General features: G+C 42.6%; 1 protein-coding gene across 1 annotated transcript in view; it reads right to left on the minus strand.

The window, feature by feature from the left end:
- Positions 1-1,662: 1,662 nt before the first annotated feature.
- Positions 1,663-25,506, minus strand: part of CHDH (choline dehydrogenase) — a 39,764-nt gene continuing 15,920 nt past the window's right edge. The window contains exons 7-8 of the mRNA XM_063426917.1: positions 8,739-8,841; positions 1,663-3,290 (exon numbers count right to left, since the gene is read on the minus strand). Of these exons, the coding sequence (XP_063282987.1) occupies positions 2,872-3,290; positions 8,739-8,841 (522 nt within the window). The 3' untranslated portion in view covers positions 1,663-2,871. The remainder of the gene's footprint in view (positions 3,291-8,738; positions 8,842-25,506) is intronic.

The raw sequence follows: 25,506 nt of genomic DNA on the forward strand, positions 1-25,506 counted from the left end.
AAGACAATTTATAAATGGGATGCCTTAGTCCCCAGGTAAATCAATAATAAAAACCCACCAAATATTACATAGCGCAATGTCTATGTAATTGCAAAATACTAATTAGTCTCTTCAGGTAACGTGATCCTTTACCAGACAAAGGCAGAACTTAATAATGTTTATTATAAGCAAAAAAAATAGTTACAGTGCATACAGAAATATACATAAAAACGAATGATTTATACCAACAACCGATGAAAACAAAAGGGATAAAATAACAGTCCTAATCACTTACTCAGCTCTTCAAAGTAAATACTTCTGCTAGGAAAGATGGTGACTCACTAAGTTTTGATCCGGCAAGCATCGGAGTGGTGTGTCATGGAGATCCCTCCTGTCAGGCTGCCTCATGCAGGTATGTGGCTTCTGCCTTGCATGTGTAAGGGCCTGAACCAGCGAGGGAGGAAAGATGGCTTGGTTCCCATTGCGATCCGGTGGATTTGCCTTTGCCGCCATTTTAGTGGGGCCTCGTGGTCTGGGCAGTGGGATCACTGGTGCGGTAAGGGCTACAGCGTGTGGGCCGGGATCACCCCCACCGGCCCAAGGGGGGGGGGGAACGGGGCCCTGTTTGCACATCTTTTGGAGTCCAGCACGATACCGTCGGGCGGGATAGCGGCCGTCCACCCCACTCACCACCCGAGTAGGCCTCATCCTGTAGGGACGACTGTTATCGTCTCGAGGGACTAAAACAAAGGGTTTGCAAGTCTCTCCTCTGAGCCTGTACTCCCTTGTGCCTCGGACCACAACTGCTGGTCGTTAATCAGGTATAAGATCTGCTTTTGTAGGTTTAAAGTTTGAGGGTTGCAGGAGCTGTTGTTGTGTGCGACCATTCAGGTTGGCGGTCAGGCCCCGCCCCCACGATGTCACTAATTTTGAAAAACAAATAAATGGTTTTGAAATAGAAATACGCTACTTGTACTTATTGCCCTATAACTTGCAAAAAACTACAGAAAAACATTATTTCTAAACTCAGGACAAATATTAGAATCTATTTAGCAGGATTTTCCAATAGCTTTTGTTGATGCATAAAATATTTTTCAAATAAAAGCCACAAAAAGTGTTTTGTTTTCATCATATTTTATTATTTTTCTTTAGAACACATTACATGATATGATTAATTAATGGTATGAAGAGAAAGCCTACCTTATGCCGCAGATGATGATAATTTAGAATATGTGTGGGTACAGTAAATGAGAGAAGAGAATTACAGCTAAACACCGCAGAAGTGTTAAAACAGTCTGTGTCCTGAACTGTACAACATTCCAAAAAAAGTTTCATCAAGGGGTTAATATCCGTGTGTGACACGCCTCTCATATTGCACTTGGCCATCTCTAAATTTCAATCTGTGAAGTTAATCTCGCACTCAGTCAACTGGACATGATATGGAAAGTTGACATGTGAATTGCAAAATGTAAGCAAAAATATTAGAGTTTGAGATTTTTTTCCTATTCAGCTATTTTGGCTATTATCTGAAAGATAATATGCTCTTTCAATTCTCCAATATGATCAGAGTAAAATAAAAGGTTAACTTAAATGAAGTTTATTTACTAGACAGTGAATCGTAGACTGTTGAAAACTGAATTGCAAAACTTGGGCTAGAATAGCAAAGCTGTGACTATGTTCCAAGTCCACAATTTTTTGCCTAAATTTTGTTATTTGTAATTTAATTCATTACAAGTCTCTGTATAGTAAATGAACCCAAATATCTTTAAATCGTATGTTTGCAAAGGTTACAGATCACATGCTTTAAACTTAGTGTTAAAAAAATATATCATTATAAAGAAATGACAAATCTATTCTAGATGGCTTAGGAACCATTATCACGAGACTGTGAAATCATTTATTATATCTGTAATAAATATGTATGTGGGTGATTGGAGTAAGTCTTTATGTATATATCTTGTATTCATTTTTTTTAAATATTAATACGCAAGCTTCTTTATAAAAAAAACTATACATTTATTCTACTCACAATACAAACAGCAATACATATGCAAAAACGTAACTGATGGTACAACGTAACGATGTTGCAGAGAGCCATTTTCGCCTTTGTCCAGAAAGACAGAGAAACAAGGTAATGTGGTTCTTTGTCTTTCTTTTATACACATGATGTCAGAGCTTTCAGATAAAACTCTGGCCAGATAAGGACACATATGGAGACCTCAATTCTAACCTCAATTCTCTCGTACACCCACATTCCATACTACTCATGGTACAGCATTAGGCTGGAAGAAAGGAGATTTCATCTAAGGCAAAGAAAAGTTTTTGTTTTTTTTTACAGTAAGAGCAATAAGGGTATGGAATTCTCTGCCTGAAGAGGTAGTTTTATCAGAGTCCATACAGATGTTTAAACTGAAATTGGATAAATACTTGCAAAAACATAACATACAGGGATATCATTTCTAATTAGTGGGGTAATAGCTGCTTGATCGAAGGAGACATCTGACTGCTATTTTGGGGTCAAGAATGAATTCTTTCCTAGTTTGTTGCAAAATTGGAAGTGCTGGTTTTTTTGCCTTCTTTTGGATCAACAGCAAAAACATATGTTAGGAAGGCTGAACTTGATGGATGCAAGTCTCTTTTCAGCTATGTAACTATGTAGCATAGCAAATTATCATCTGTTCTTTTTAACCGATTAGACATCCATACCCAACATAAAAAGAAAGACTGTGCAACATTCTACAATAGCTAACTAGCCTGACAGACCAATTTGCCTCTTTGGAATACAATTTTTTCACCTTAGAAAAGTCAACCCAGGCGCATTTTACTTTTTAAAGCTGCAACTCGAGATGTTTAGGACAGAATTAATTCAGGAATTAAACATAATTAGATTTCTTATCGTTGAGTTTCTAGTGTCTTCGGTTTGTAAATGGGAATATTCTCATCCAGAAGTGAAGGAATGCCTTTGATTATGTCAGAAGCTTTCTCTGCTATCATAATAGTGGGAGCATTTAAGTTTCCACTCACAATACTAGGCATGATAGAAGCATCCACAACCCGTACATTTTCTACTCCAATCACTTTTGTGTCTGGACAAACAACTGCATTGGGGTCAGTTGGTTGTCCCATTTTACAGGTACATGAAGGATGGTAAGCGGTGTCAGCTTTTTGTCTGATGAACGCATCTATTTCCTGATCCGACTGTACACTTTGTCCTGGCAGGATCTCTGGGCCTCGGAATTTATCAAAAGCTTTCTGAGCAAAAATCTCTCTGGATAACTTCACGCACTGACGGAAATCCAAAATGTCCTTTTCTGTTCAATGAAAAAAAAATTGGTGTATTGGGAATTAGTAGTTATATTTTGCAATTTTCTTGTTAGTTCTGCAAACTACACATTTTAAAGAAAAAAGTCATTTGAATTCAATCATTTAAAATTATTGAACAAAACAGAGATGAAGTGGATTTTCAAACTGGAAACTCTCTCTCCAGAAGGTTAACATTTACTTTTGTATATGTATAATTCTATCGGATAAACATATCTTTTACTGCCCATCTCGGATGCTTAGATAGGCAGTGACAAGGTAGGCTTAACAGCCGTAACATGGCTGACTTTTAACTGTTCTGGCGGAGACCGGATATGACGCGGTACACCTTTGTGTGTACCAATGTACCAATATGGCCACTCTGTCTAGAACCAGAAGTAACACCAAAGGTAACAACTGTTCCGGTGGAAATGGGATATGATGCCGGCCGGTGGAACCGGAAGTGATACCAATGACAATTGAACCACAGACTTTTAAATCACCAATTTTGGTGATTTAAAAAAGGGGATACCTGCAGTATTAAGTACCCAGCACCTGAGGAAACTGCACACTGCCTTGAAACGCATTGTGCTAAGACTGTGGATTTTATGGCACCAAGCAAATTGGAATGTAGGGTTCTTATGTTTGTTGTATAATAAAATTTCCTGCTTTATCTTACATTTGGTGCATCTCTCCAACTTTCTACTCCTAAGGGTCAAAGCTAGGGATCGACCGATATTGATTTTTTAGAGCCGATACCGATATTCTGTGAACTTTCAGGCCGATAGCCGATATAATTTGCCGATATTCTGTACATTTACCATTTTGGAAAATAAAAAACTGTTTCTAAAGGTAAATGCACAAAATATACATGCCACGTGTAGTGGATGCAGTGTGTTTAGACAGGGGAGCTGTGTATGTGTGTGTAGTGGATGCAGTGTTTGTGCAGTGTGTGTAGTGGATGCAGTGTGTGTGTAGTGGATGCAGTGTGTGTTTGTATAGTGTGTGTGTATATAATGCAGTGTGTTTGTATAGTGTGTGTATAAAATGCAGTGTGTGTGTATAAAATGCAGTGCGTGTGTTTGTATAGTGTGTGTATATAATGCAGTGTGTGTGTGTATATATAATGCAGTGTGTGTTTGTGTGTGTATATAATGCAGTGTGTGTGTGTGTATATATAATGCAGTGTGTATATATAATGAAGTGTGTGTATATAATGCAGTGTGTGTGTGTGTATATATAATGCAGTGTGTATATATAATGAAGTGTGTGTATATAATGCAGTGTGTGTGTGTGTGTATATATAATGCAGTGTGTGTATATAATACAGTGTGTTTGTGTAGTGTGCATTATATATACACACACTATACAAACACACTGCATTATATATACACACACACTATACAAACACACTGAATTATATACACAGTGTGTTTGTGTAGTGTATGTGTATAATAATAGTGTGTGTGTGTGAGGGGGCATTTTTTATTAAAAATTTTTTTTTTAATTTTTATATTAAATTATTTTTTTATATATATATTTAATTATTATCGTTTATTTTTTTGTTGTCCCCCCTCCCTGCTTGTTGCCTTGCCAGGGAGGGGGGATATGTTAATCCCTGGTGGTCCAGTGACATTGGCTTAGCTGGGGGAGGGGAGGGGAGGGAAGTGGGGTGGGCAGCAAGCGTTTACTCACCTCCCAGCAGCTCCTCCAGCTCCCCAGTGTAAATCTCGCGAGACCCGCGGCCGTCAGAGCTGGCTGCGGGTCTCGCGAGATTTACACTGGGGAGCTGGAGGAGCTGCTGGGAGGTGAGTAAACGCTTGCTGCCCGCCCCCCCAGGACCGCTGGGCTTGTAATGAGCCTGGCGGTCCTGTTCTATATTATCGGCAATATCGGTATCCCTATTGGCCGATACCGATATTGCCGAAAATACCGAATATCGGACGATTATATCGGTAAAACCGATAATCGGTCGATCCCTAGTCAAAGCTGTTATCAATAGACCTTGGTGGAACTTCCGACATATCACAATCAAGTGTATATACCTGAGCCAGTGTTACATATAGGCTCTAGAAAATATGAGTGTGATACCCACTAGTGCTTTTTTACCTATCTATTCATAATACTTGCTGTATTGCCCTATGAGATTGCGTGTTTTATATTTTTTTTGTGACCATCCAGAAATCTCTAAAGGGTATACCTACATTTGTATGTGTTATTGTATATCACCATTTGTGGCATACTGTCACAACAATTATTTTAGTGCACTGTTCACCTTTTTTTTTTTTTTTTTGTCAATCTGATTTTTATTAAGGCATATAGTATGGGGTACAAAAGAGAAGACGGAGGAAACGTTAAATCGAGTTACATTATAGGGTTGGTACAACAATACAGAAAGTTAACGTACATTTCCAGATTATCAATGCCTAATTTTTTTTTATGTAGCGTAGTTAAGCTCCAATTTGAAAATACAAGCTAAGGATCGTAGGATCCGGATTAGTATCTCGCTAGGTCATGCTAGTCAGGCGACAGGTTACACATGTATAACAAAGAAGAAAAAAAACAAAACATTAGTCACTTATGCTAATTTAGAGGATTAAATCAAGGACATATGGTCAGTGCTTAGTGTGTTAAGTCAAAGTAAAAGGAAGACAGAATGGGTCTAATATACTACCAGTAATTAATACACAGGATAAGAGCAGTATTTAAACTAAAGGCATGCTTGATAACATAGATTAGTAAACTGCAAGTTACAGTAAACAGCGTTAGGTGTAGGAGGACATAGTCCATTATAGCTGCGTTGCTGTGTGGCGTGGCAGCAGTCTAGGCCGCGGTGCGGCGGTTGTAGTTGCTGGGGGTCATCCTATGCCTTCAGTCGGCATTGGTAAGGCGTATGCTGAACAGTCCCATGCATTGGAGTGATCGGCACAGGGCGCGGGCCCCCTCCTGCCCCTGGCCCATTCGGGGGGTGACATCTTCTGACCACTGGCTCGATGACTCTGCGAGGTCGAGGCAATCCCGTTGTGGGTGCAGTTGGTGCCGGATCTCTTTCGCCGCCAGCGGCGGGCATTCCTCCTGCGGGGTGGTCGATGCTGTGGAGGTATATCCCTCCTGGCACCCGGGCTGGGTGGGCTGCGTGGTTGCGCGGTATTCTTGTGGGTAGAGGCTGTGCCCGGAGTGGGGTGCCTCTGCCTCGTGTCTCTCACCTCAAGTTTGCGGTCTGGCCTTGGTTGCGGTTTCGCCTTTGTCTGCATGCTGCTAGGTCGGTTCTGCTTGTTAGCTGTCGGCTGGGATAGCCTGCTTGCCCTCTGGGCTTGAAGTCTCTGCTCCAGCTTGTGCCAGAATCTTGCAAATGCTGCGTTTATACGTTGGTGTATATCGCAGGGCTCCCCAGTGTCAGGTATGCTGTTTGTGCTGTGGGGGTCGCTTGCCGCCGCCATTTTGGGTTCCCCATGCGTTAGGCTGGTCTGGAGTTGCAGAGTACAGGGCTGCCTGATATGTTTGTGGTGCCTGTCGTTGGGTTTGGACCGAGATGTCCCCCATCGGTCCAGAGGGGGGGGGGTAGGAGATGACTGTTGCGAGGGATTCTTGGCCGGGTCGGACAGACTGGGGAGCGGCCGCCTCCCTGCTGCCCGGTCTCCGGTAGGCCTCCGAGTGTTCTGCCCGGTTTCCAAGAGGTGACGGGTCAGAGTTTGGTACCGGACGGTACCCCCGAGTTCCCCCAGCATGTCAGGTGCCTTCCGGTCGTGGTCGTGCCGATATTTGGGGGTATCACCCCCGAAAATTGTCGAGTGGAGCGGGAGCTGAGGCACAGCACGACCGCTCCGTCCGGATGCTAGGCTCCGCCCCCCGTTCACCTTTTATGTATTGTGGGTTTACGTTTTAGTTGTGAAACTGGTGGTAACAAGCTGCACATTATTACATTGCATGAGGTTTTTACACTTTATATTTCGCACCAGTAGCTATTACACTATATTTTATACTTGTCATGGTGAGGGAAGTTGTGCCACTATTGGACACCCGTCAGCAGGAAGTTGTACGGTTGTCCAACATGCACAGAAGTGACAGTAGCCAGCCTGGAGGGCAGGTTCTGGGCTTGTTAATGATGCCCCAGGGATGGTGCCGGAGGAGTAGTTACACTTTCTGCAGCAAACAATTCTGTATGTGGAGTGTTTTATAGTAAAATGTTGCACATACAACCTCGAAGTACATACCTCCCAAATTATTCCTTTAATTTGATACAAAAGTTTATAAAATTATTGCTGTGTATAAATTATATTTTAAAAGTCCTATTCCACCTACTTTACTAATTAATTTGGAGAAAAGTAAGTGGAATGCCTTAGGGTTCTTTCCTGGGTCCACTTTTCTTTAATCTGTTTATAAATGATCTTGAAGTGGGTGTTTACAGATGACAAAAAAATAGGTAATAAATTACAGTTTGAACATGATATAACTTCACTACAGCGGGATTTGGATACATTGGAGGACTGGAGTATGACAGAGGTTAAACATTCAATCAAGGAGAATTATCTCATGGACAAGCTCACGGCAATAGTTCAAAGCTCCATGCAATCCTTTGATTTTTGTCTTGTTTTATTGTGATCAGATATGTCAGACGAGTTACTGGATTTGAACTTGGGATGTCTAGCAATTTTCCACTATTGTGCTGTTGGCTTTCGATGTCAGCTCGACAACCTTTGGAGGAAGCCACAAGGGATGCGGATTCTCATCTGACATGCGGATTCTAATCTGAACAAAGGCTGGCCACTCTGGTCTGATCACACAAGAGAGCTACTGTAGCTCAAATTGCTAAAAAAAAAAAAAAAAGGTAATGCCTGGTCTGATGAATCAGATTTTCTTTCAGAACAGGTGGATGGCCACCAGGTGCTTGTGTGTCGTTTATCTGGGAAAGAAATGGAAGCAAGATGCACTATGGGAAGAAGGCAAGCCGGCAGTGGTCTGCTCTGGTCAATGTTTGGCTGGGAAACATTGGGTCCTCGCATTCATGTGGATGTTACATGTACCACCAACTTAGAGATTGTTGCACAACACGTACACCCCTTAATGGCAATGGTATTCCATGATGGCAGTGTCCCTCTTTACTCTTGCCACAATGCATAAACTGTTTAGGGATGGTTTGAGGAACATGAGAAAGAGTTCAAGGTGTTGCATCTGTGGAATGTGCTGGAACCACAAATATGATCCAGCAACTTTCAAGAGTTAAAGGACCTGCTGCTAATTTCTTGATGCCAAGACACATTCAGAGGTCTTTTGGATGAGGAGAATGATATCAATATTGTGCTTTTAAATTAACCATTTAATCAAAAAACAATCAAACTAAAAAAAACGTCATCCTGACACTCCTAACATGTTATCTACCATGGTGGTGATTAAGATGTAACATAACTAGCTATATTCCTGCAAAATCTACTCATACCAGGGGAGGTCTCCCTACTCACCAGTTGATAGATAGTTCGGATTAATAATAGGATGGTCCATTGGGTCTGAGCTCCGTAGTTTTAGCCAGCCAACACTTGTAGCTCTCATGGTTCCAGCGTGAACCTGAAAAAAATACCAAAAGCCTGATGTTATGTGTCTTATGTACAACAACATAAATGTACATACTTGCCAACTATACCAAATTTATTGTGGCAGTCCTGATTTTGGCATTCCAAGAAACCAGGAAAATTCTTTAAAAAGCAGAGCATGTGGATTTTGTTAAACAGGCTTAAAAGGCTTTCCCAGTGCATTTTGTTCTTGTTCTTGTTTTCTCCCTTATTATCTCTTGCCTTCCACACAGTAGGCACCATCAGGAATGTATTTACCACAAGGCAAACAAGGCATTTGCCTAGGGCGACACTTTAAGGGGGAGCGCCAAAAAATGCCACCCCAAGCTCCCAGACAAATGCCTTGTTTGCCTCGTGTTCTGGGGCTGTCCACCTTATTGTGAGTGAGTGCGTGCAGCTGTCAGTGTGTGTCTGTGAGTGAGAATGGGTGTGCCTGTGAGTGTGTGTATGTCATTTTATGTGTATCTGAGAGTGTGTGCCTGTCAGTGAGTGGTTGTGTCAGTGAAAGTGTGTGATGGTTAAACAGTGTGTGCCAATGACTGTGAATCTGTCAGTAAGTGGAAATCAGTGCATGTGTCTGTCAGTCAAAAAAATGGCCTTGACACGAATTGGGTGGGGGGGCAAATTTAGATTTGGGGGCTGCCCGAATGTAGTCATGCCTAGGGCAGCACAAATCCAAAATACACCACTGGGCACCATACATTACCTACAGTGTTATTCACTACAGTTTGAATTGCATGAAATGGGAGTAATTTTCCAACGTGAAAATATTTTAAGCTCTACTGCTATATCTTAGGTTTCACTAGTAAGGTTTAAAATAAAAAAAAAAAACACTTTCCTCTCCATTTATTAGAAGCTGTTACAAATTTTCAGAGGCAGGTACTAATTACATCAAAATGTTGTTTAGTAAGGCATGTAGCTAATTGGTGTCGCTGGTGTAAATATCTCTCCGAACAAGGGCAAAGAGTCCAATAGACAAAGTTCTATCAATGGACAGACCAAGCAACTTAAGCACGGAAACGGAATGCTTTTACACCAGAAATCGTACACCTGCCCCAGGTGAATCTCCATACCAAACGTTGCTCTTTACTGATCAGCTTCTACTTGCTAAAGTACCTGTTGCTGCTTTAAAGCAGGACTGTCATGCCGAAGTTACATTTCCCCAATCGCCATCTCTTCTCTTCCTCTCTCAGGATCAGTTCTTCATTTCTTCCTAACTTCCTAACTAGCTTTTTTAAAACATAAGGCAAAGCCACTAGTGAACCCCCCCCCCCCGCCCCAATAAAATAAACCCTACTTACCCCCTCTCATTCTAAAAATAGTGAGAATAAGCTAAATACCTGTAAAAAGGGGTGTGGTCACTGCTCGTCGCTCCTCCCAGCTATCAGAGAGCCACGCGGGAGGAAGGAGGGAGTCAGAGTGGGAACTCAGACTCCCATCAGGCTGAGCCCCAACTGGACCCCAGGGAAAGTCACCCTCCTGCAAAAGGCAGGAAACAGGAAACATTTTGTATATGTGTGTATCTCTGTATGAGTGTGTGTGTGTCTGTATATGTGTGTGTCTCTGCGTGTATGTATGTGTCTGTATGTGTGTGTGTCTCTGTATGTATGTGTCTGTGTGTATGTATGTGTCTCTGTATGTCTGTGTGTTTGCCTGTCGGGGGTGTGTGTCTCTGTATGTGTGTGTGTATGTATGCGTCTGTATGTAGCTGTGTGTATGTCTGTCGGGGGTGTGTGTGTATATATATATTTATGTGTCTGTCGGGGGGGTGTATGTGTGTCTGTCTGTGTGTGTGTGTGTCTGTATGTATGTCTGTATGTATGTGTCGGGGGGGGGGGACCCCGGATCGGTGGGAGGGGAGGGAAGAGTGGTCCACGGATCAGTTTCGCAACGGGGCCTCATGGATTGTGTGTACGCCACTGGTTGGGAGCATAAAATATACCCCTGGGCTGAAACCGTTGGTGCCATAGCAACATCCCTTTTGATAGTACATGTGTAATCTCACGGTTAGTAAGGTAGCAATGCTGCATTCTCAGTTTCCCTTTGATGAATGTAGGGTTCGTCTGGATCATCTAACATCGTCACTACTTTTTTTTTTATTCTTTATTTCAAGATTTTGTAAAGAGACAAATAGAAATACATACATGTGTCATTTGTGATTAAGTAGTCACATTATTACAAGTACGAAGCTTAATTTGTTATGTTTACAGGTGTGCAAGGGATAGTAAAATTTTGTATGGTAAACCTGTATGTTGCATAAATTTTAGAAGACAATAACAACAAAACAATAAAACTTAAACAAGCATTGTGTGATGCATAACTGTATATTTTTAAGTTTCTAGACTTTGGAGGTATTGGCTGAATATAAGTAGGAGTACAAAGTTGAACATCGTTACTACTTTTAAGGCTTTATGCCAGAAAATGTATTATACTGGAGGTGTACATATACACTACTTCCCAGGTAAGATTAGTAAATCTCACTGATCTTTTAAAAGAAATACACGTGTAAATCTCTCTTGCTTACGATGATTTCACACCTTCCAACTCCGGTGTCCTGAGAATTGGGAGGAAGTTGGGAGGCCTGTGACATGACTGTCTCGGTAGCTTCGCCCCCAAAGGTGTGGACCGCTCATAAAGGGTGTGAGTCCACATAGGTAAATGGCAGGCCAGGTTGCCCGTCCACCACTCAGGCCGGCCCACTGAGGGCAGACCTTAGTGCCCTAAACATCGTGCGAGCGCGTTTTATTATGAACTTGTGCTATGAATGTTGGGAACAGCTCCCTGGTGTCCCCACAAGCGGAACTAAGGTGGAACTGGCATAAATCAGGGAACTAAGGTGGAACTGGCATAAATCAGGGAACTAAGGTGGAACTGGCATAAATCAGGATGCAAGTGGGTTTTATGTGCACTAATAAATGGAGCCATTGATGTTTTGTGAAAAACAATTTATAATGCGCTGAGGAATAAGTTGGCGCTATAAAAATGCCAATAATAATAATAATAATAATAACAACAATTTGTATTGAATCCAAAACTGAATTGCACAATTTAGGCAAAAGTACTACAACCCTGCTATAGACACAATTTTGCCAATCATCCTACATTCTGCAATTTCTTTTCAGATTTACTTCAAATCTGTGTATTGAATAAATTGTTTAATCTAAGATGGCCGCTTAGGATTTTGCTCCGGCACATGGGCTCCGCGAAATTGCGACAATAACGAGCAGAAACACCTACGAGCGACTTACCAGACATGTCACAAGCCAAAGCAAAGAAATCTGCTTCTAAGGCAGAAAAACATAACTTCTTCGGGCAGAAACCATCCGCCGCAACGGAGTATGTGCAGGCCGCGCAAGCCGCCACACAAGATGGCGCCGGCGACTCTGATACGGGCTCACCCGCCGGGCTGCTGGACGATCAACTCACTAATGAATGCCTCACAAAACACTACTTCGAAAGGGCAATAGAGGCGATGTCAGCGAAACTGGCTAAACTACAGCCGACCAAATTAAAAATTAAGTCAGAGACCTCTCACACAGGACGTTGACGGTAGAGTCACAGTGTCAAGACCTAGCTGCTACACAAACTGAGCTGTCAGACAACTTACACACTTTACAACAAAAAGTGGATGAAATGACCACCAGAATGGCAGACTACGAGGACAGGGCGAGAAGAAACAACCTGAGGCTGAAGGGGGTCCCAGAGTCTGTCCAACCCGACGACCTGCAATTATATGTAAGAGGCTTAATGCACGCCTATGTCCCTGAAATACCGGCGGACATGTTGTTGATAGACAGGGTCCATAGGATACCAAAACCGAAACACTTACCTGACTCTGTGCCCCGGGACGTCCTGCTCAGGGCACACTATTTCCACATCAAAGAACTGGTACTCCGGGCTCACCGCAACAGACAAGATCCCCATAAGGAATACCCGTCAGTGTGCATAATGGCGGATCTATCAACGGCAACGCTGAAGAGGAGAAGAGACTTCCAGCAAATCACGACGGAATTGAGGACCCAAGGAATACGATACAGATGGGGCTTCCCCACGAAACTTATCCTGACAAAAAATGGAGAAGCAAAATCCTTCTCTACACCAGAGGAAGCCATGAAAGAGTTAGCGAAATGGGGCCCACGCAACAAGCAATGCTCCTCAACGACACACTCCTCACAAGGCTGCAAAACCTCAAGATCTGACCGCATGAACTGACCGCTATATAGCAAACTGTCGCAAGTATACTTTTACAACGGTTAATTTCTATGTTTAGATTTACAAAGCCTTTTTCTTATTCTTCCCTCTATGTAAGATTTAAGTAATTGTTAAACTATAACACAGATAAACATGCTTTAAACGCAACTGCCACCAATGACCGCAGCCAGACCACAGCGCTTAGCGGCCTGTCGATAGGGAACCGGATAGGTAGCAATAGCCCGACCCAATGGTAGGGGAGCAACCCCAGACCCCAGACAAGGCCCAAGGATCCCCAACAACATACAGGGGACACACGTGTCGCCATACGCCGACCCAACTCTAGACACCTCACAGCGAGTCAAACCCTCCCCCCTTTTTTTCGCCACATGAACTATAACAGCTTAACAAATGTGTGGGGGACCTGGGCACACACCTAGACAAGAATCTCCCCCAGCTGTGGGGATGCTAGCCCGCCAGGGGCGGACGGTTAGGAGAGCGCTGCTGCATAAATCTCCAACTTAACCCTATAAAACATAACAAACTGTAAGGCAACACCAACGTTTATTCAGCTTAAAAAAAAGGGAAAAGAACAAAGGAGTAACAGGCTATATGTAACCTGAGGTTTACAGTAATGTAATGACGCTTATTGCACTAAAATGCATGACCACATGACCTGATCGCTAAATGGCAAAAATGTTGCAAGTCTACTTTTGCAATAGTTCATAGTTAACTCTCATGCTTAGCTTTACAAAGTTTTTTTTTGTTATGTATAATTTAAATATTTGTTACACTATAACACGGATAAACATGTTTGGAATACAACCGACACCAATAACCGCAGCCTGACCATAGCGCTCAGCGGCCATATAAAGCATGTTATATGTATCCTGATGTTAACAGTACTGTATTGATGTTAATTGCACTGAACTGAAGCTCAGTATAGAACAAAGACACTTATTGTACAAAAAAAAAAAATCTTCCCCCCAAGTTTGACTGTTGCTTGAGCACCACACCAGTTTCTGCTCTACCCCACATTATATATCGGAGTCCCACAAGCCACCCAATTGGAAGTTTCTCTTAACCTCCAACCCCCCACGGTACGACTAGTGTACAAGACTGAAAAGGTCAACTGTATATAACGATACCTTCCCTCCCATAACCCTTCGACTACCCCCCTGATCTCTACCTCTCCCCCCTCCGCCCTCACTTACCCCTCCCACAGGTGACGCCTAGACACACGGACGTTCACTAAGTTCCTTTAAACACCATTAGCACTACGCAAAATGAAACTTTACTCACATAATACCAAAGGACTAAACACCCCACACAAGCGGAGAATACTACTAAAAGATCTAAAAAGTCACAATGCGGATATTGTGTGCATCCAAGAAACGCACTTTGCCACTAACAGAATCCCCTCCTTCGCTCTCCAAGACTACCCCACACAATACCACACCACCCACTCCACCAAATCAATAGGGGTATCTATCCTCCTACATAAGTCCCTAACGATACAACTACTCCATATTAAAAAAGACAGCCAAGGCCGATACCTGATCCTACACTGCATACTGAACAACCTACCATTCATACTGGTGTGCCTATACAGCCCGAATGACCAACAAAGAAACTCAGACAACTGCACCCACCATAGTGTGCGGGGACTTTAATCACACCATGAACTCACAAATGGACTCCACGGCACCTGCCAACTCCGCTAGGCACACTCAGCTGACGCCTGCAACCAAAGCACTCACGAAACTGATCCATGAACATGGCCTATATGACACCTGGAGAACGCGCAACCCAACTGGAAGGGAATATACATTTTACTTGCATGTCCACAAAACTTATTCTAGGATAGACCACATTCTAGCCTCGGGTACCCTCCTCCCGAACATCACCGAATGCCTCATTGGAAACATAGTATGGTCTGACCATGCCCCACTCGTGATGTCTATGCAAGACCAATACCAACACAGAGGAAAACCACCGTGGCGCCTCAATGATACCCTGTTACTTAATACCGCCTTCACCGAGAAACTCACTGAGGAATTACAGACGTATTTTGAGCTCAATGACTCCACGGATGTCTCCACCACAACTTTGTGGCAAGCCCACAAACCTGTCATGAGAGGATCACTAATTAGCCATGCATCCTTCCTGAAAAGACAACGGGAACGGGAACACACGGATCTTCTAAGGAAACTCTGTGACACGACTGCTGAACACCTACTGAAACTAACAGCCGAACTCTCCAAGTCAATAGCTCTCATTACCAAACAAATCAACACAATGTCCCTAGCCAAGACAGCGTACATGTTAACAAAACTGAAGATAAAAACGTACACACAAGGAAATAAAGCCGGGAGGCATTTAGCAACACTCCTCCGACAGAAACAAGCAAACTCCAAGATCCCATACTTACTAGCCAAATCTGGAGGGAAAATACACAACCCACAAGATATAAATGACGAAATGGCAGATTACTACCAAACCCTTTATAACCTAAACACCGACACCACAATGCACCACCCCACTGACAGGTAAATCAACGACTTCCTCCAGCAAACAACGTTGCCCACACTATCCATATCACACAAACAAACCTTACAACGTCCTGTAACGACACAAGAACTTATAGATACAATACAGGCACTGCCCCTAGGGAAATCACCAGGCCCAGATGGACTGACTAATGCATACTATAAACAATTTGCCCATATCCTAGCCCCTTATCTCAGTAAACTAGTCAACCACACACTCCAATCTGGGAGCATACCAGCGGAGATGCTAATGGCACACGTTGCCACACTGCCAAAGCCAGGGAAAACCCCCAACAGATGCCAGAACCTAAGATCAATTTCCCTTTTAAACACTGACGTTAAACTTATCGCAAAAATCTTTGCAAACAGACTGTCACCCATCATCCCCACTTTGATAGGCGGGGACCAGGTGGGGTTTGTGAGTGGCAGGCAGGGAGCGGATGGTACAAGGAAAATACTGGACCTCTTGTATGGAATACGCGATAGAAGGACCCCATGTGTCCTCCACTGAAGGACCTCCACTGGCCTTTCTTACACGCAGTCCTGCGGAAATTTGAATTCCCGCCCCAATTCCTAGCAATCATAAGCGCACTTTACTCAACCCCAACAGCGCGAGTAACAAACGGAGGTTTCATATCTAAAACTTTCACTATATCAAATGGCTCCCGCCAAGGCTGCCCACTCTCCCCAATACTCTACATTCTGGCACTGGAACCCTTAGCCCAAATGATACGAGACAACCCAGACATACACGGGATACACATAAAGGGACATGAATACAAGATGACGTTATTTGCGGATGACATTCTGCTCTCGCTGGAACAACCACATGTATCCCTGCCACACTTTCACAAACTATTGGCCCAATACAGCAGATGCTCCTATTACAAACTAAACATAGCAAAAACACAAGCCCTAAACATTAATATCCCAACTCAAGACATGACCAATCTAAAAACCAAATTTCAATACGAATGGAGACAGGACCACATAAAATTCCTAGGGATTAACTTCACACCCACACCCAACACCTTACTCAAAGCAAACAAACTCTTGGGAGAACTTAAAACCATCATACAGGGATGGAGAGGGAAGTATGTATCATGGATAGGTCGGATAGCTTCAATAAAGATGGTAATACTACCGAAGATACAATACCTCTTCAGAACGCTGCCACTTAAGCTCCCTATGAAATACCTCCTGGACTTACAACACCAAATCAGCGCATATGTGTGGGAAAACACGAAACCTAGAGTAGCACGGACCACAATGTACCGACTGTTCACTCACGGTGGGATGGGCATGCCGGAAATAAGAGGCTACTATCGGGCAGCTCATATAGGCCCCCTGCTCTCAACGTTTCAACACAAAGAAACGGCGGCCTGGACTGAAATAGAGAAAGGCTATGCGAATGGGCTTTCTATCCCAACACTGGCCTGGCTACCGAAGCTCCAACGGCCGAACAACAAAAACCTGTTACCGACAACAGCATTGACTTTGGAAATATGGGACGACTACCGCAAAAAAACAGGCATAATGACAAAAATCTCCCCAGCCCTGCCAATAGAAGCAGTGAGCGCAGTCACATAACATATTTCAACTACAAAGTATGGAACGGACACAGAGTGATAACCCTATCCCAACTCATGACAGGAACCCGCATAAAACAATTAACCGACCTCCAACAAGAGTTCGACATACCCGCAACTGCTAACTTCTCCTACAGACAAATACAAGCCTGGTTCGCTTTGCAAACGAAACAACAACCGATAACCCCACCAACACGCCCCTCTCGGAAGAAGAAAAGATATGCCTGAAACTCAAACCGGCAAAAAAACTAATCTCTTTAATCTACGCCTCAGAACACAATACACATACGCAACAGCCTCCGTCCTTCAAGGCAGCTTGGGAAAAAGATATAAAGCCCCCACTCTCAGAAGATCAATGGAAAAACATCTATAAAGGCACACAGGCAACTAACCCTCTGCGCAACTCATGTGGAACCTTCACGCAAAATACTATACAGGTGGTACCTGGTACCCACGCGCCTTAAACACAGCTTCCCCAACTCGTCGGACGTCTGCTGGAGGTGTCAGGCAGACAAAGGCACTATGATCCACACCTGGTGGCACTGCCAAGGACTCACAACATTCTGGCAGGATGTGGCGAAACTAGCAGCCCAATGTACCAAAACACACCTACCACTCCTTCCCGAAACATTTCTCCTTCTACTACTCCCACCCAAACTACAAAAAAGCCACAGATATCTCCTATACCACATCATTGTGGCAGCACTAGCGACTATACACTGTGTGCCTAATTATTAGGCAAATGAGTATTTTGACCACATCATCCTCTTTATGCATGTTCTCTTACTCCAAGCTGTATAGGCTCGAAAGCCTACTACCAATTAAGCATATTAGGTGATGTGCATCTCTGTAATGAGAAGGGGTGTGGTCTAATGACATCAACACCCTATATCAGGTGTGCATAATTATTAGGCAACTTCCTTTCCTTTGGCAAAATGGGTCAAAAGAAGGACTTGACAGGCTCAGAAAAGTAAAAAATAGTGAGATATCTTGCAGAGGGATGCAGCACTCTTAAAATTGCAAAGCTTCTGAAGCGTGATCATCGAACAATCAAGCGTTTCATTCAAAATAGTCAACAGGGTCGCAAGAAGCGTGTGGAGAAACCAAGGCGCAAAATAACTGCCCATGAACTGAGAAAAGTCAAGCGTGCAGCTGCCAAGATGCCACTTGCCACCAGTTTGGCCATATTTCAGAGCTGCAACATCACTGGAGTGCCCGAAAGCACAAGGTGTGCAATACTCAGAGACATGGCCAAGGTAAGAAAGGCTGAAAGACGACCACCACTGAACAACACACAAGCTGAAACGTCAAGACTGGGCCAAGAAATATCTCAAGACTGATTTTTCTAAGGTTTTATGGACTGATGAAATGAGAGTGAGTCTTGATGGGCCAGATGGATGGATTGGTAAAGGGAAGACAGCTCCAGTCCGACTCAGACGCCAGCAAGGTGGAGGTGGAGTACTGGTTTGGGCTGGTATCATCAAAGATGAGCTTGTGGGGCCTTTTCGGGTTGAGGATGGAGTCAAGCTCAACTCCCAGTTTCTGGAAGACACCTTCTTCAAGCAGTGGTACAGGAAGAAGTCTGCATCCTTCAAGAAAAACATGATTTTCATGCAGGACAATGCTCCATCACACGCATCCAAGTACTCCACAGCGTGGCTGGCAAGAAAGGGTATAAAAGAAGAAAATCTAATGACATGGCCTCCTTGTTCACCTGATCTGAACCCCATTGAGAACCTGTGGTCCATCATCAAATGTGAGATTTACAAGGAGGGAAAACAGTACACCTCTCTGAACAGTGTCTGGGAGGCTGTGGTTGCTGCTGCACGCAATGTTGATGGTGAACAGATCCAAACACTGACAGAATCCATGGATGGCAGGCTTTTGAGTGTCCTTGCAAAGAAAGGTGGCTATATTGGTCACTGATTTGTTTTTGTTATGTTTTTGAATGTCAGAAATGTATATTTGTGAATGTTGAGATGTTATATTGGTTTCACTGGTAAAAATAACTAATTGAAATGGGTATATATTTGTTTTTTGTTAAGTTGCCTAATAATAATGCACAGTAATAGTCACCTGCACACACAGATATCCCCCTAAAATAGCTATAACTAAAAACAAACTAAAAACTACTTCCAAAAATATTCAGCTTTGATATTAATGAGTTTTTTGGGTTCATTGAGAACATGGTTATTGTTCAATAATAAAATTAATCCTCAAAAATACAACTTGCCTAATAATTCTGCACTCCCTGTAAGCAGAAACTGGAAACAAACAAGACCACCTACAGTCGAGCAATGTATCATAGCTATAGACGCAACTAAGCACTACGAACAGATGGCAAGGAAGGCAAGATCAAAAGCATCTTACTGGTCCACAGCCTGGGAATTGTGGGACAAACACAAATCAGAACCCACGTAAGCACTAGCAATCAATGCAACACACATAGAACTCTGACACATCTAGTGTTCTGACACGTAAACACTATAAGCTCCACGTCAGGAGCATAACATCCTCCATGACGCTACACCTTACGACAGGAACTATACCAGCATTCGTGCTTAACAGTGTCACCTACCCCACCCCCCAACCACCACTATTCCCCCCCACCCCAATGGAATACAACAGAACAGCACTAACGAAAGCGACACTAGCATTCGATATCCCTTGTATAACACCAAACAGCGTAAACTAACCTTAGCACTGGAAGTGCCCTCACAACCCTAACACAAGACTGTGCAACCCTTTCCACTACAGAAACCAAAGTGGACAACTTATCATGACAACATAGGCAGATACAAAGGGACAGCACCAAACTACTGCTACTGTGTAAATACTGTGTAAGCTTGCATGTCTGTTACAAAGCACCTTGTGCGAGAGTAAGGAATACATTAATAGGTCAATGCTGTATACAAATGTTTATCCCCCCCTCCCCTTTTCCTTTCTGTACCCCCCTTCTCTTTGCGACCCGACAAAATAAAAATTGTCAAATTCAAAAAATTGTTTTAGTTATTTTGGACAACAATTTTCAATTCAGTTATCAAACCCTTTTAGGGTTATTCACTAAACCAGTGGTACCTAACCCTGTTCTTAAGTACCCCCTACCAGTCCAGGATTTAGGGATTACCCATTTGTGTCTAAGGTGATTTTAGAAAAAAAAAAAAAAAAACACTTTAGACAAGACAGAACAATCCCTAAATCCTGGACTAGACTAAAGCCTGAATTTTAAGTACTTCAAAGTGAATTGCAAAATTTAGTCCAAACTAAGCCATCTTTGAAAAATAGGCCTACAATTTTCTTCTTTGAAATAATTTTGAATTCCTGAATATTTCACACTTTGGTGAATAATCCTGACTGTTTAGTAAAAAAAGTCAGTTTGTACTGGGCCTGACATTGGGGCGTTTTAACCACCTATTACTAAAGCAATACCACTCTTGAATTTGAATAATTGTTGAGATGAGACAGAAGCTGGGCTATTAATTTGACAGCTTTTCATTTGAATCTTATTAAACTCTGCATCATATTTTATCTTTAGAAAATAAATTATTCTCTCTGTCATCTTCACCTTTCAAGATGTCACTCTTTTAACCTTAATCTCTTTCATTAATCAATTAAGTCTCAGAATAGAGCACATATCTAAAACCAAGGAAGTAATTTGGTTTTCTGACACATCTGGGAGCAACTAAAATTCTGGATATTTAAAACATAAGACAATGTGTTTAAAAGTGTAGACTGTAAAATTGTACGTGATATTTTATTCCCATCTTGAAGAGCAATTAAAACACACCCTCTTTAACTCTGAAATGTTGTTCATTAAAGGGACAGTTTAATCATCTTAAGGCACCATAACAACTTCATCTACATTTTGCTGTGTTAAAAATACATAGGGTAAAGGGCGGTTTAAAGTTAGAGAGGAGTTAAAGTCATATTTAGATTACATAGGATGTTCAGAGTTAAGGGGCTTGTGGAGGGTCATAGTTGTGGTATAAGAGGTGTCTAGAAAAATTGGGCAAAAGGTTAGAATGGGGTTTATTTAGTATTGGAGTGTATGGTGTATTGAAAGCTAGGATTAAGGTAAAGGTTTTTGTTTCAGGTTTATGCTTTGAGTGCTTAGATTTTGGACTAAGAGCGTGTTTAGGTTTTGGGAAGGTTAACCTTATAGGGTACAACCATGTGGAGTTTTAAGGGTTATTTGTAAAGTACTTACCATCCTATGTTTGATAGTAGAGCTGCAGTGCTGTCCTGTAGTGTGTAGTTTGAATCTCTAATGCTGTCTCTGCGCCTCCTGCAATGTATTTCCTGTGTGAGGCTGTCAATGGGCAGGTGGGAAATAAACCGTTCCTCTTCCTGTCCAGCCTCACACACAGACACTGGAGGAGCTGGGACAGCACTGAGTTTTACTGCCTCTTTAACAGTTCCTGCAGCTCTGCTATTAAAGGGACACTGTAGGCATCTAGACCACTTCAGCACATTGAAGTTGTCTAAAGGGATAATTACCTGCTGGGGTTAATTCAACCTCTAGTGGCTGTCTACCAGACAGCCACTAGAGGGACTTACGGTGCTTAGACGACTTCTGGTCGCCTAAATGCCGCTGGGCATCCTCACGCTACGCATTAGGACTTCCAACGTCACCGGAATCCCTATAGGAAAGTATTGAATAATGCCTTCCTATGGAGTAATCATAATGCAAGCGCGGCAAATGCGCATTAGGTCTCCCCCGCCGGCAGACTAGGGAGGAGCATAGTGGACCCGAGCCAACACCGAGGAACATCAGCGCTGGACCCAGGTAAGTGACAGAAAGGGTTTTTACAAGGGGCCTTGACAACAGGGGAAGCTATAGTGCGAGGAAAATAAGTTTGTTTTCCTGGCACTATAGTTAACCTCTAAGCATAGGAGTCTGACTGGACACTGGCCAAGGTTTCTGGTACTTTTATCCCCACCAGTTAACTCAAACTCAAAAAGGCAAATTAAAAGTGCTGTAAATAGACACCACCTATAGGACAAGCACCCCTACGCAGACACCTCTGCCTAAGGGAAATCTGGCTCTGTGAAACACTGTTGAGAATGCATTTGGGGGTTGTTTGTGGGATTGCGTGTGCGTAGAGTGGGGCTGTTTGTATTGTATTGTAGGTTTGTAAATTTTTGGTGTGTGTGCCTAGGGAATGTTGAGAGAGTGTGTGTGTATAGGACATATAGTGCACTCGTTTGCAATACTTTAATAGGCTATCTTTGGAAATCTACTTATATTCTGATGAAACAGATACTAATCCAACAAATTCATGTATATATGGCATTAAACCAAATTAAAGGGACAATATAGTCACCAGAACAACTACAGTTTAATATTATTGTTCTGGTGACTGCAGACTGTCCCTACAGTCCTTTTAATGTAAACACTGTCTTTTCAGACAAAAATGGCAGTGTTTATATTACTCAGACGACCCTAGAAGTGCTTAATCGGCTAGTGCAGCACTGACCCTAAACGTGCCTCATGAGGAGATGCTGCTTGATGCAGTGCAGCAATTTGACCTCAAACTGGAAGACAGGAGATGGTGGAAGCATCTGAAGGTCAGAGGCATCACAGAGAGCATCACTCTAGCTGAATTGCCACATTTTCTCCGTAGGCTGTTCATGGCTCTACTGCCTCCTAGACAGACAAAGAGCTTACAGATAGACGGCTTGTTCTGCCTGCCCACAACTAAGTCCAGCAAGGTCTCGAACGCTGGCGATCTTCTTGTAAAGTTTGAGAATGAGCAGGATAAAACTACCTTCATGCAGGCAATCAGGGGAAAGACCCCATACCGTTTTGAAGAGATTGAACTCGCCTTCTTCGCTGACCTTTCACGTTCCACACAACAATGGACACTACGACCCTTGATGGCGACATTATCATCTCACGGCCTGAGATACAGATGGGGCTACCCACACTAGCTTATTGTACACCATAGCGCCAATGAACCAAGCCAAGGTCACCAACGCTTTGGAGATTGATGCAGACTTAGTCAGACATCATGGCCTACTCGCACTGTTCGGGATCTAGCCAACAAGTGTGGCAGTCACCTAAGTTTAGCTGCCCAAGATAGCAGGTCCCGCTATTCAGTGATTGCCTCTCTTATCTGTACTTAATATGTCACCTTCATTTTTTATCTTTTTATTTGTCTTTTTATATGCCATGATTTCACGACTTGTATCGGTCGAACCGGGTACAACCCGGTTAAGCTAGCTCCAAAGTTAACATCCCACCCAGCTCCGATCCCTCTATCGCACATGCAAATCTAATTTTGGTGCTGCATATACTGATATACTGTAGAATACTAATTTTCTACTTGTATTTCGTAATTTCGCAGCTTTGTCTCTGTCAGGAACCCTAGTTCATTGTTCACTATGTTTAAGGTTATAATGAAGCCAGTATCTTCTATATTAAGACATAAAAAAAAAAATAACACAGTCAGGCGACAACCCAAATGTTTATGTTATGTATTGTTTGATCGTTTTAATGCCAACGTGTGGTAATGCTGATCTACACTCTGTATCTCTGACTGTGACACAAAATAAAGAATTTAAAAAACAAAAAACTGTTTCATGGACAGGTGTGGGCTGTCCCTGCTTTATTTATTTATCAGTTAAGTAGGTAAAAGGTCTGGAGTGGATTCTAGTTGTGGCATTCACATTTGGAAGCTGTTGATGTGAACCCACAAAATGCTCTCAATGCACGTGAAACAGGTCATCCTTAGGCTGCAAAAAAAATCAGAGAGATAACAGAAACATCTGGAGTGGCCAAATCAAGAGTTTTGTGCATTCTGAGAAAACAAAAACCAAAGAACGCTGCAACACTAACAGGCCTGGACGTCCACGGATGGCGCATGATTGTAGGCTCCTTTCCATGGTAACGAAAAAACTTCTTCACAACATCCAGCCAAGTGAAGAACACTCTCCAGAAGGTAGCCATATCATTATCCAAGTCTACCATGAAGATAAGAGCAAATACAAATACCGCAAGGTGAAACCATTCATAAATCTCAAGCATCGATTAGACTTTGCCAAAAAGCATTTAAAAAAGCCAGACCCAGTTCTGGAACATTATTCTTTGGATAGAATTCAGCAATTTTATAAACGGTGGTTAAACTAGGATACTCCTCAACAATGAAGCACTTCAAAAGGCTGAGGTACTTTTGAGGTGTGGAGTGGTCCTTTAAAGCAGAAAGACCCACAAACAAACAACTGGAGACAGCAGCAGTAAAGGCAAAAGCATCACAAAAGAGGAAACTATGGATAATCCTTGCACTCACGCTGTAAATTGTTATGATGTCCATGCGCTCCAGACTTCAAGCAGTCAATGCCTGCAAAGGATTCTCAACAAAGTATTATAAATTTACATTTTATTTATGTGTTAATTTGTTCAGTTAAATGTGAGCCTCTGAAATAATGAGACTCTGTATAAAGATACCGTATATACTCGAGTATAAGCCGACCCGAATATAAGCCGAGGCCCCTAATTTTACCCCAAACAACTGGGAAAACGTATTGACTCGAGTATAAGACTAGGGTGGGAAATGCAGCAGCTACTGGTAAATTTCTAAATAAAATCCTAAAAAAATTATATTAATTAATTTTTTATTTACAGTGTGTGTATATAATGAATGCAGTGTGTGTGTATGAATGCAGTGTGTGTGTATGAGTGCAGTGTGTGTATGAGTGCAGTGTGTATGTATGAGTGCAGTGTGTGTGTATGAATGCAATGTGTGTGTATGAGTGCAGTGTGTATATGAGTGCAGTGTGTGTGTGAATGCAGTGTGTATGTGTATGAGTGCAGTGTGTGTGTGTGTGAGTGCAGTGTGTATATGAATGCAGTGTGTGTGTGTGTGTATGAGTGCAGTGTGTATATGAGTGCAGTGTTTATATGAGTGCAGTGTGTGTGTGTATGAGTGCAGTGTGTTTATATGAGTGCAGTGTGTGTGTGTGTGAATGCAGTGGGTGTGTGATGCAGAGTGTGATGCAGAGCCTTGGTGGGGGGTGAGCATTTGTATTATTATTTTTTAATTATAATAATTGTAATTTTTTTATTATTATTTTTTTATTTATTTTTTTATATTATTATTTTTAATATTATTTTTTTTCTTCCCCCCTCCCTGCTTGATACATTGCAGGGAGGGGGTCTCTCACTCCCTGGTGGTCCAGTGGCATTGACAGTTCAGTGGGGGGGGGGCTGTCAGAGAGCACTTGCAGCTCCTGTCAGCTCCCTTCTGCTCCGCGCCGGTCTGTGCAGCTCCTCTGTCAGCTCACACTGTAAGTCTCGCGAGAGCCGCACTATGACCCCGCGGCTCTCGCGAG

The sequence above is a fragment of the Pelobates fuscus genome, chromosome 7, assembly GCF_036172605.1.
Source record: "Pelobates fuscus isolate aPelFus1 chromosome 7, aPelFus1.pri, whole genome shotgun sequence".
Classification (NCBI taxonomy): domain Eukaryota; kingdom Metazoa; phylum Chordata; class Amphibia; order Anura; family Pelobatidae; genus Pelobates; species Pelobates fuscus.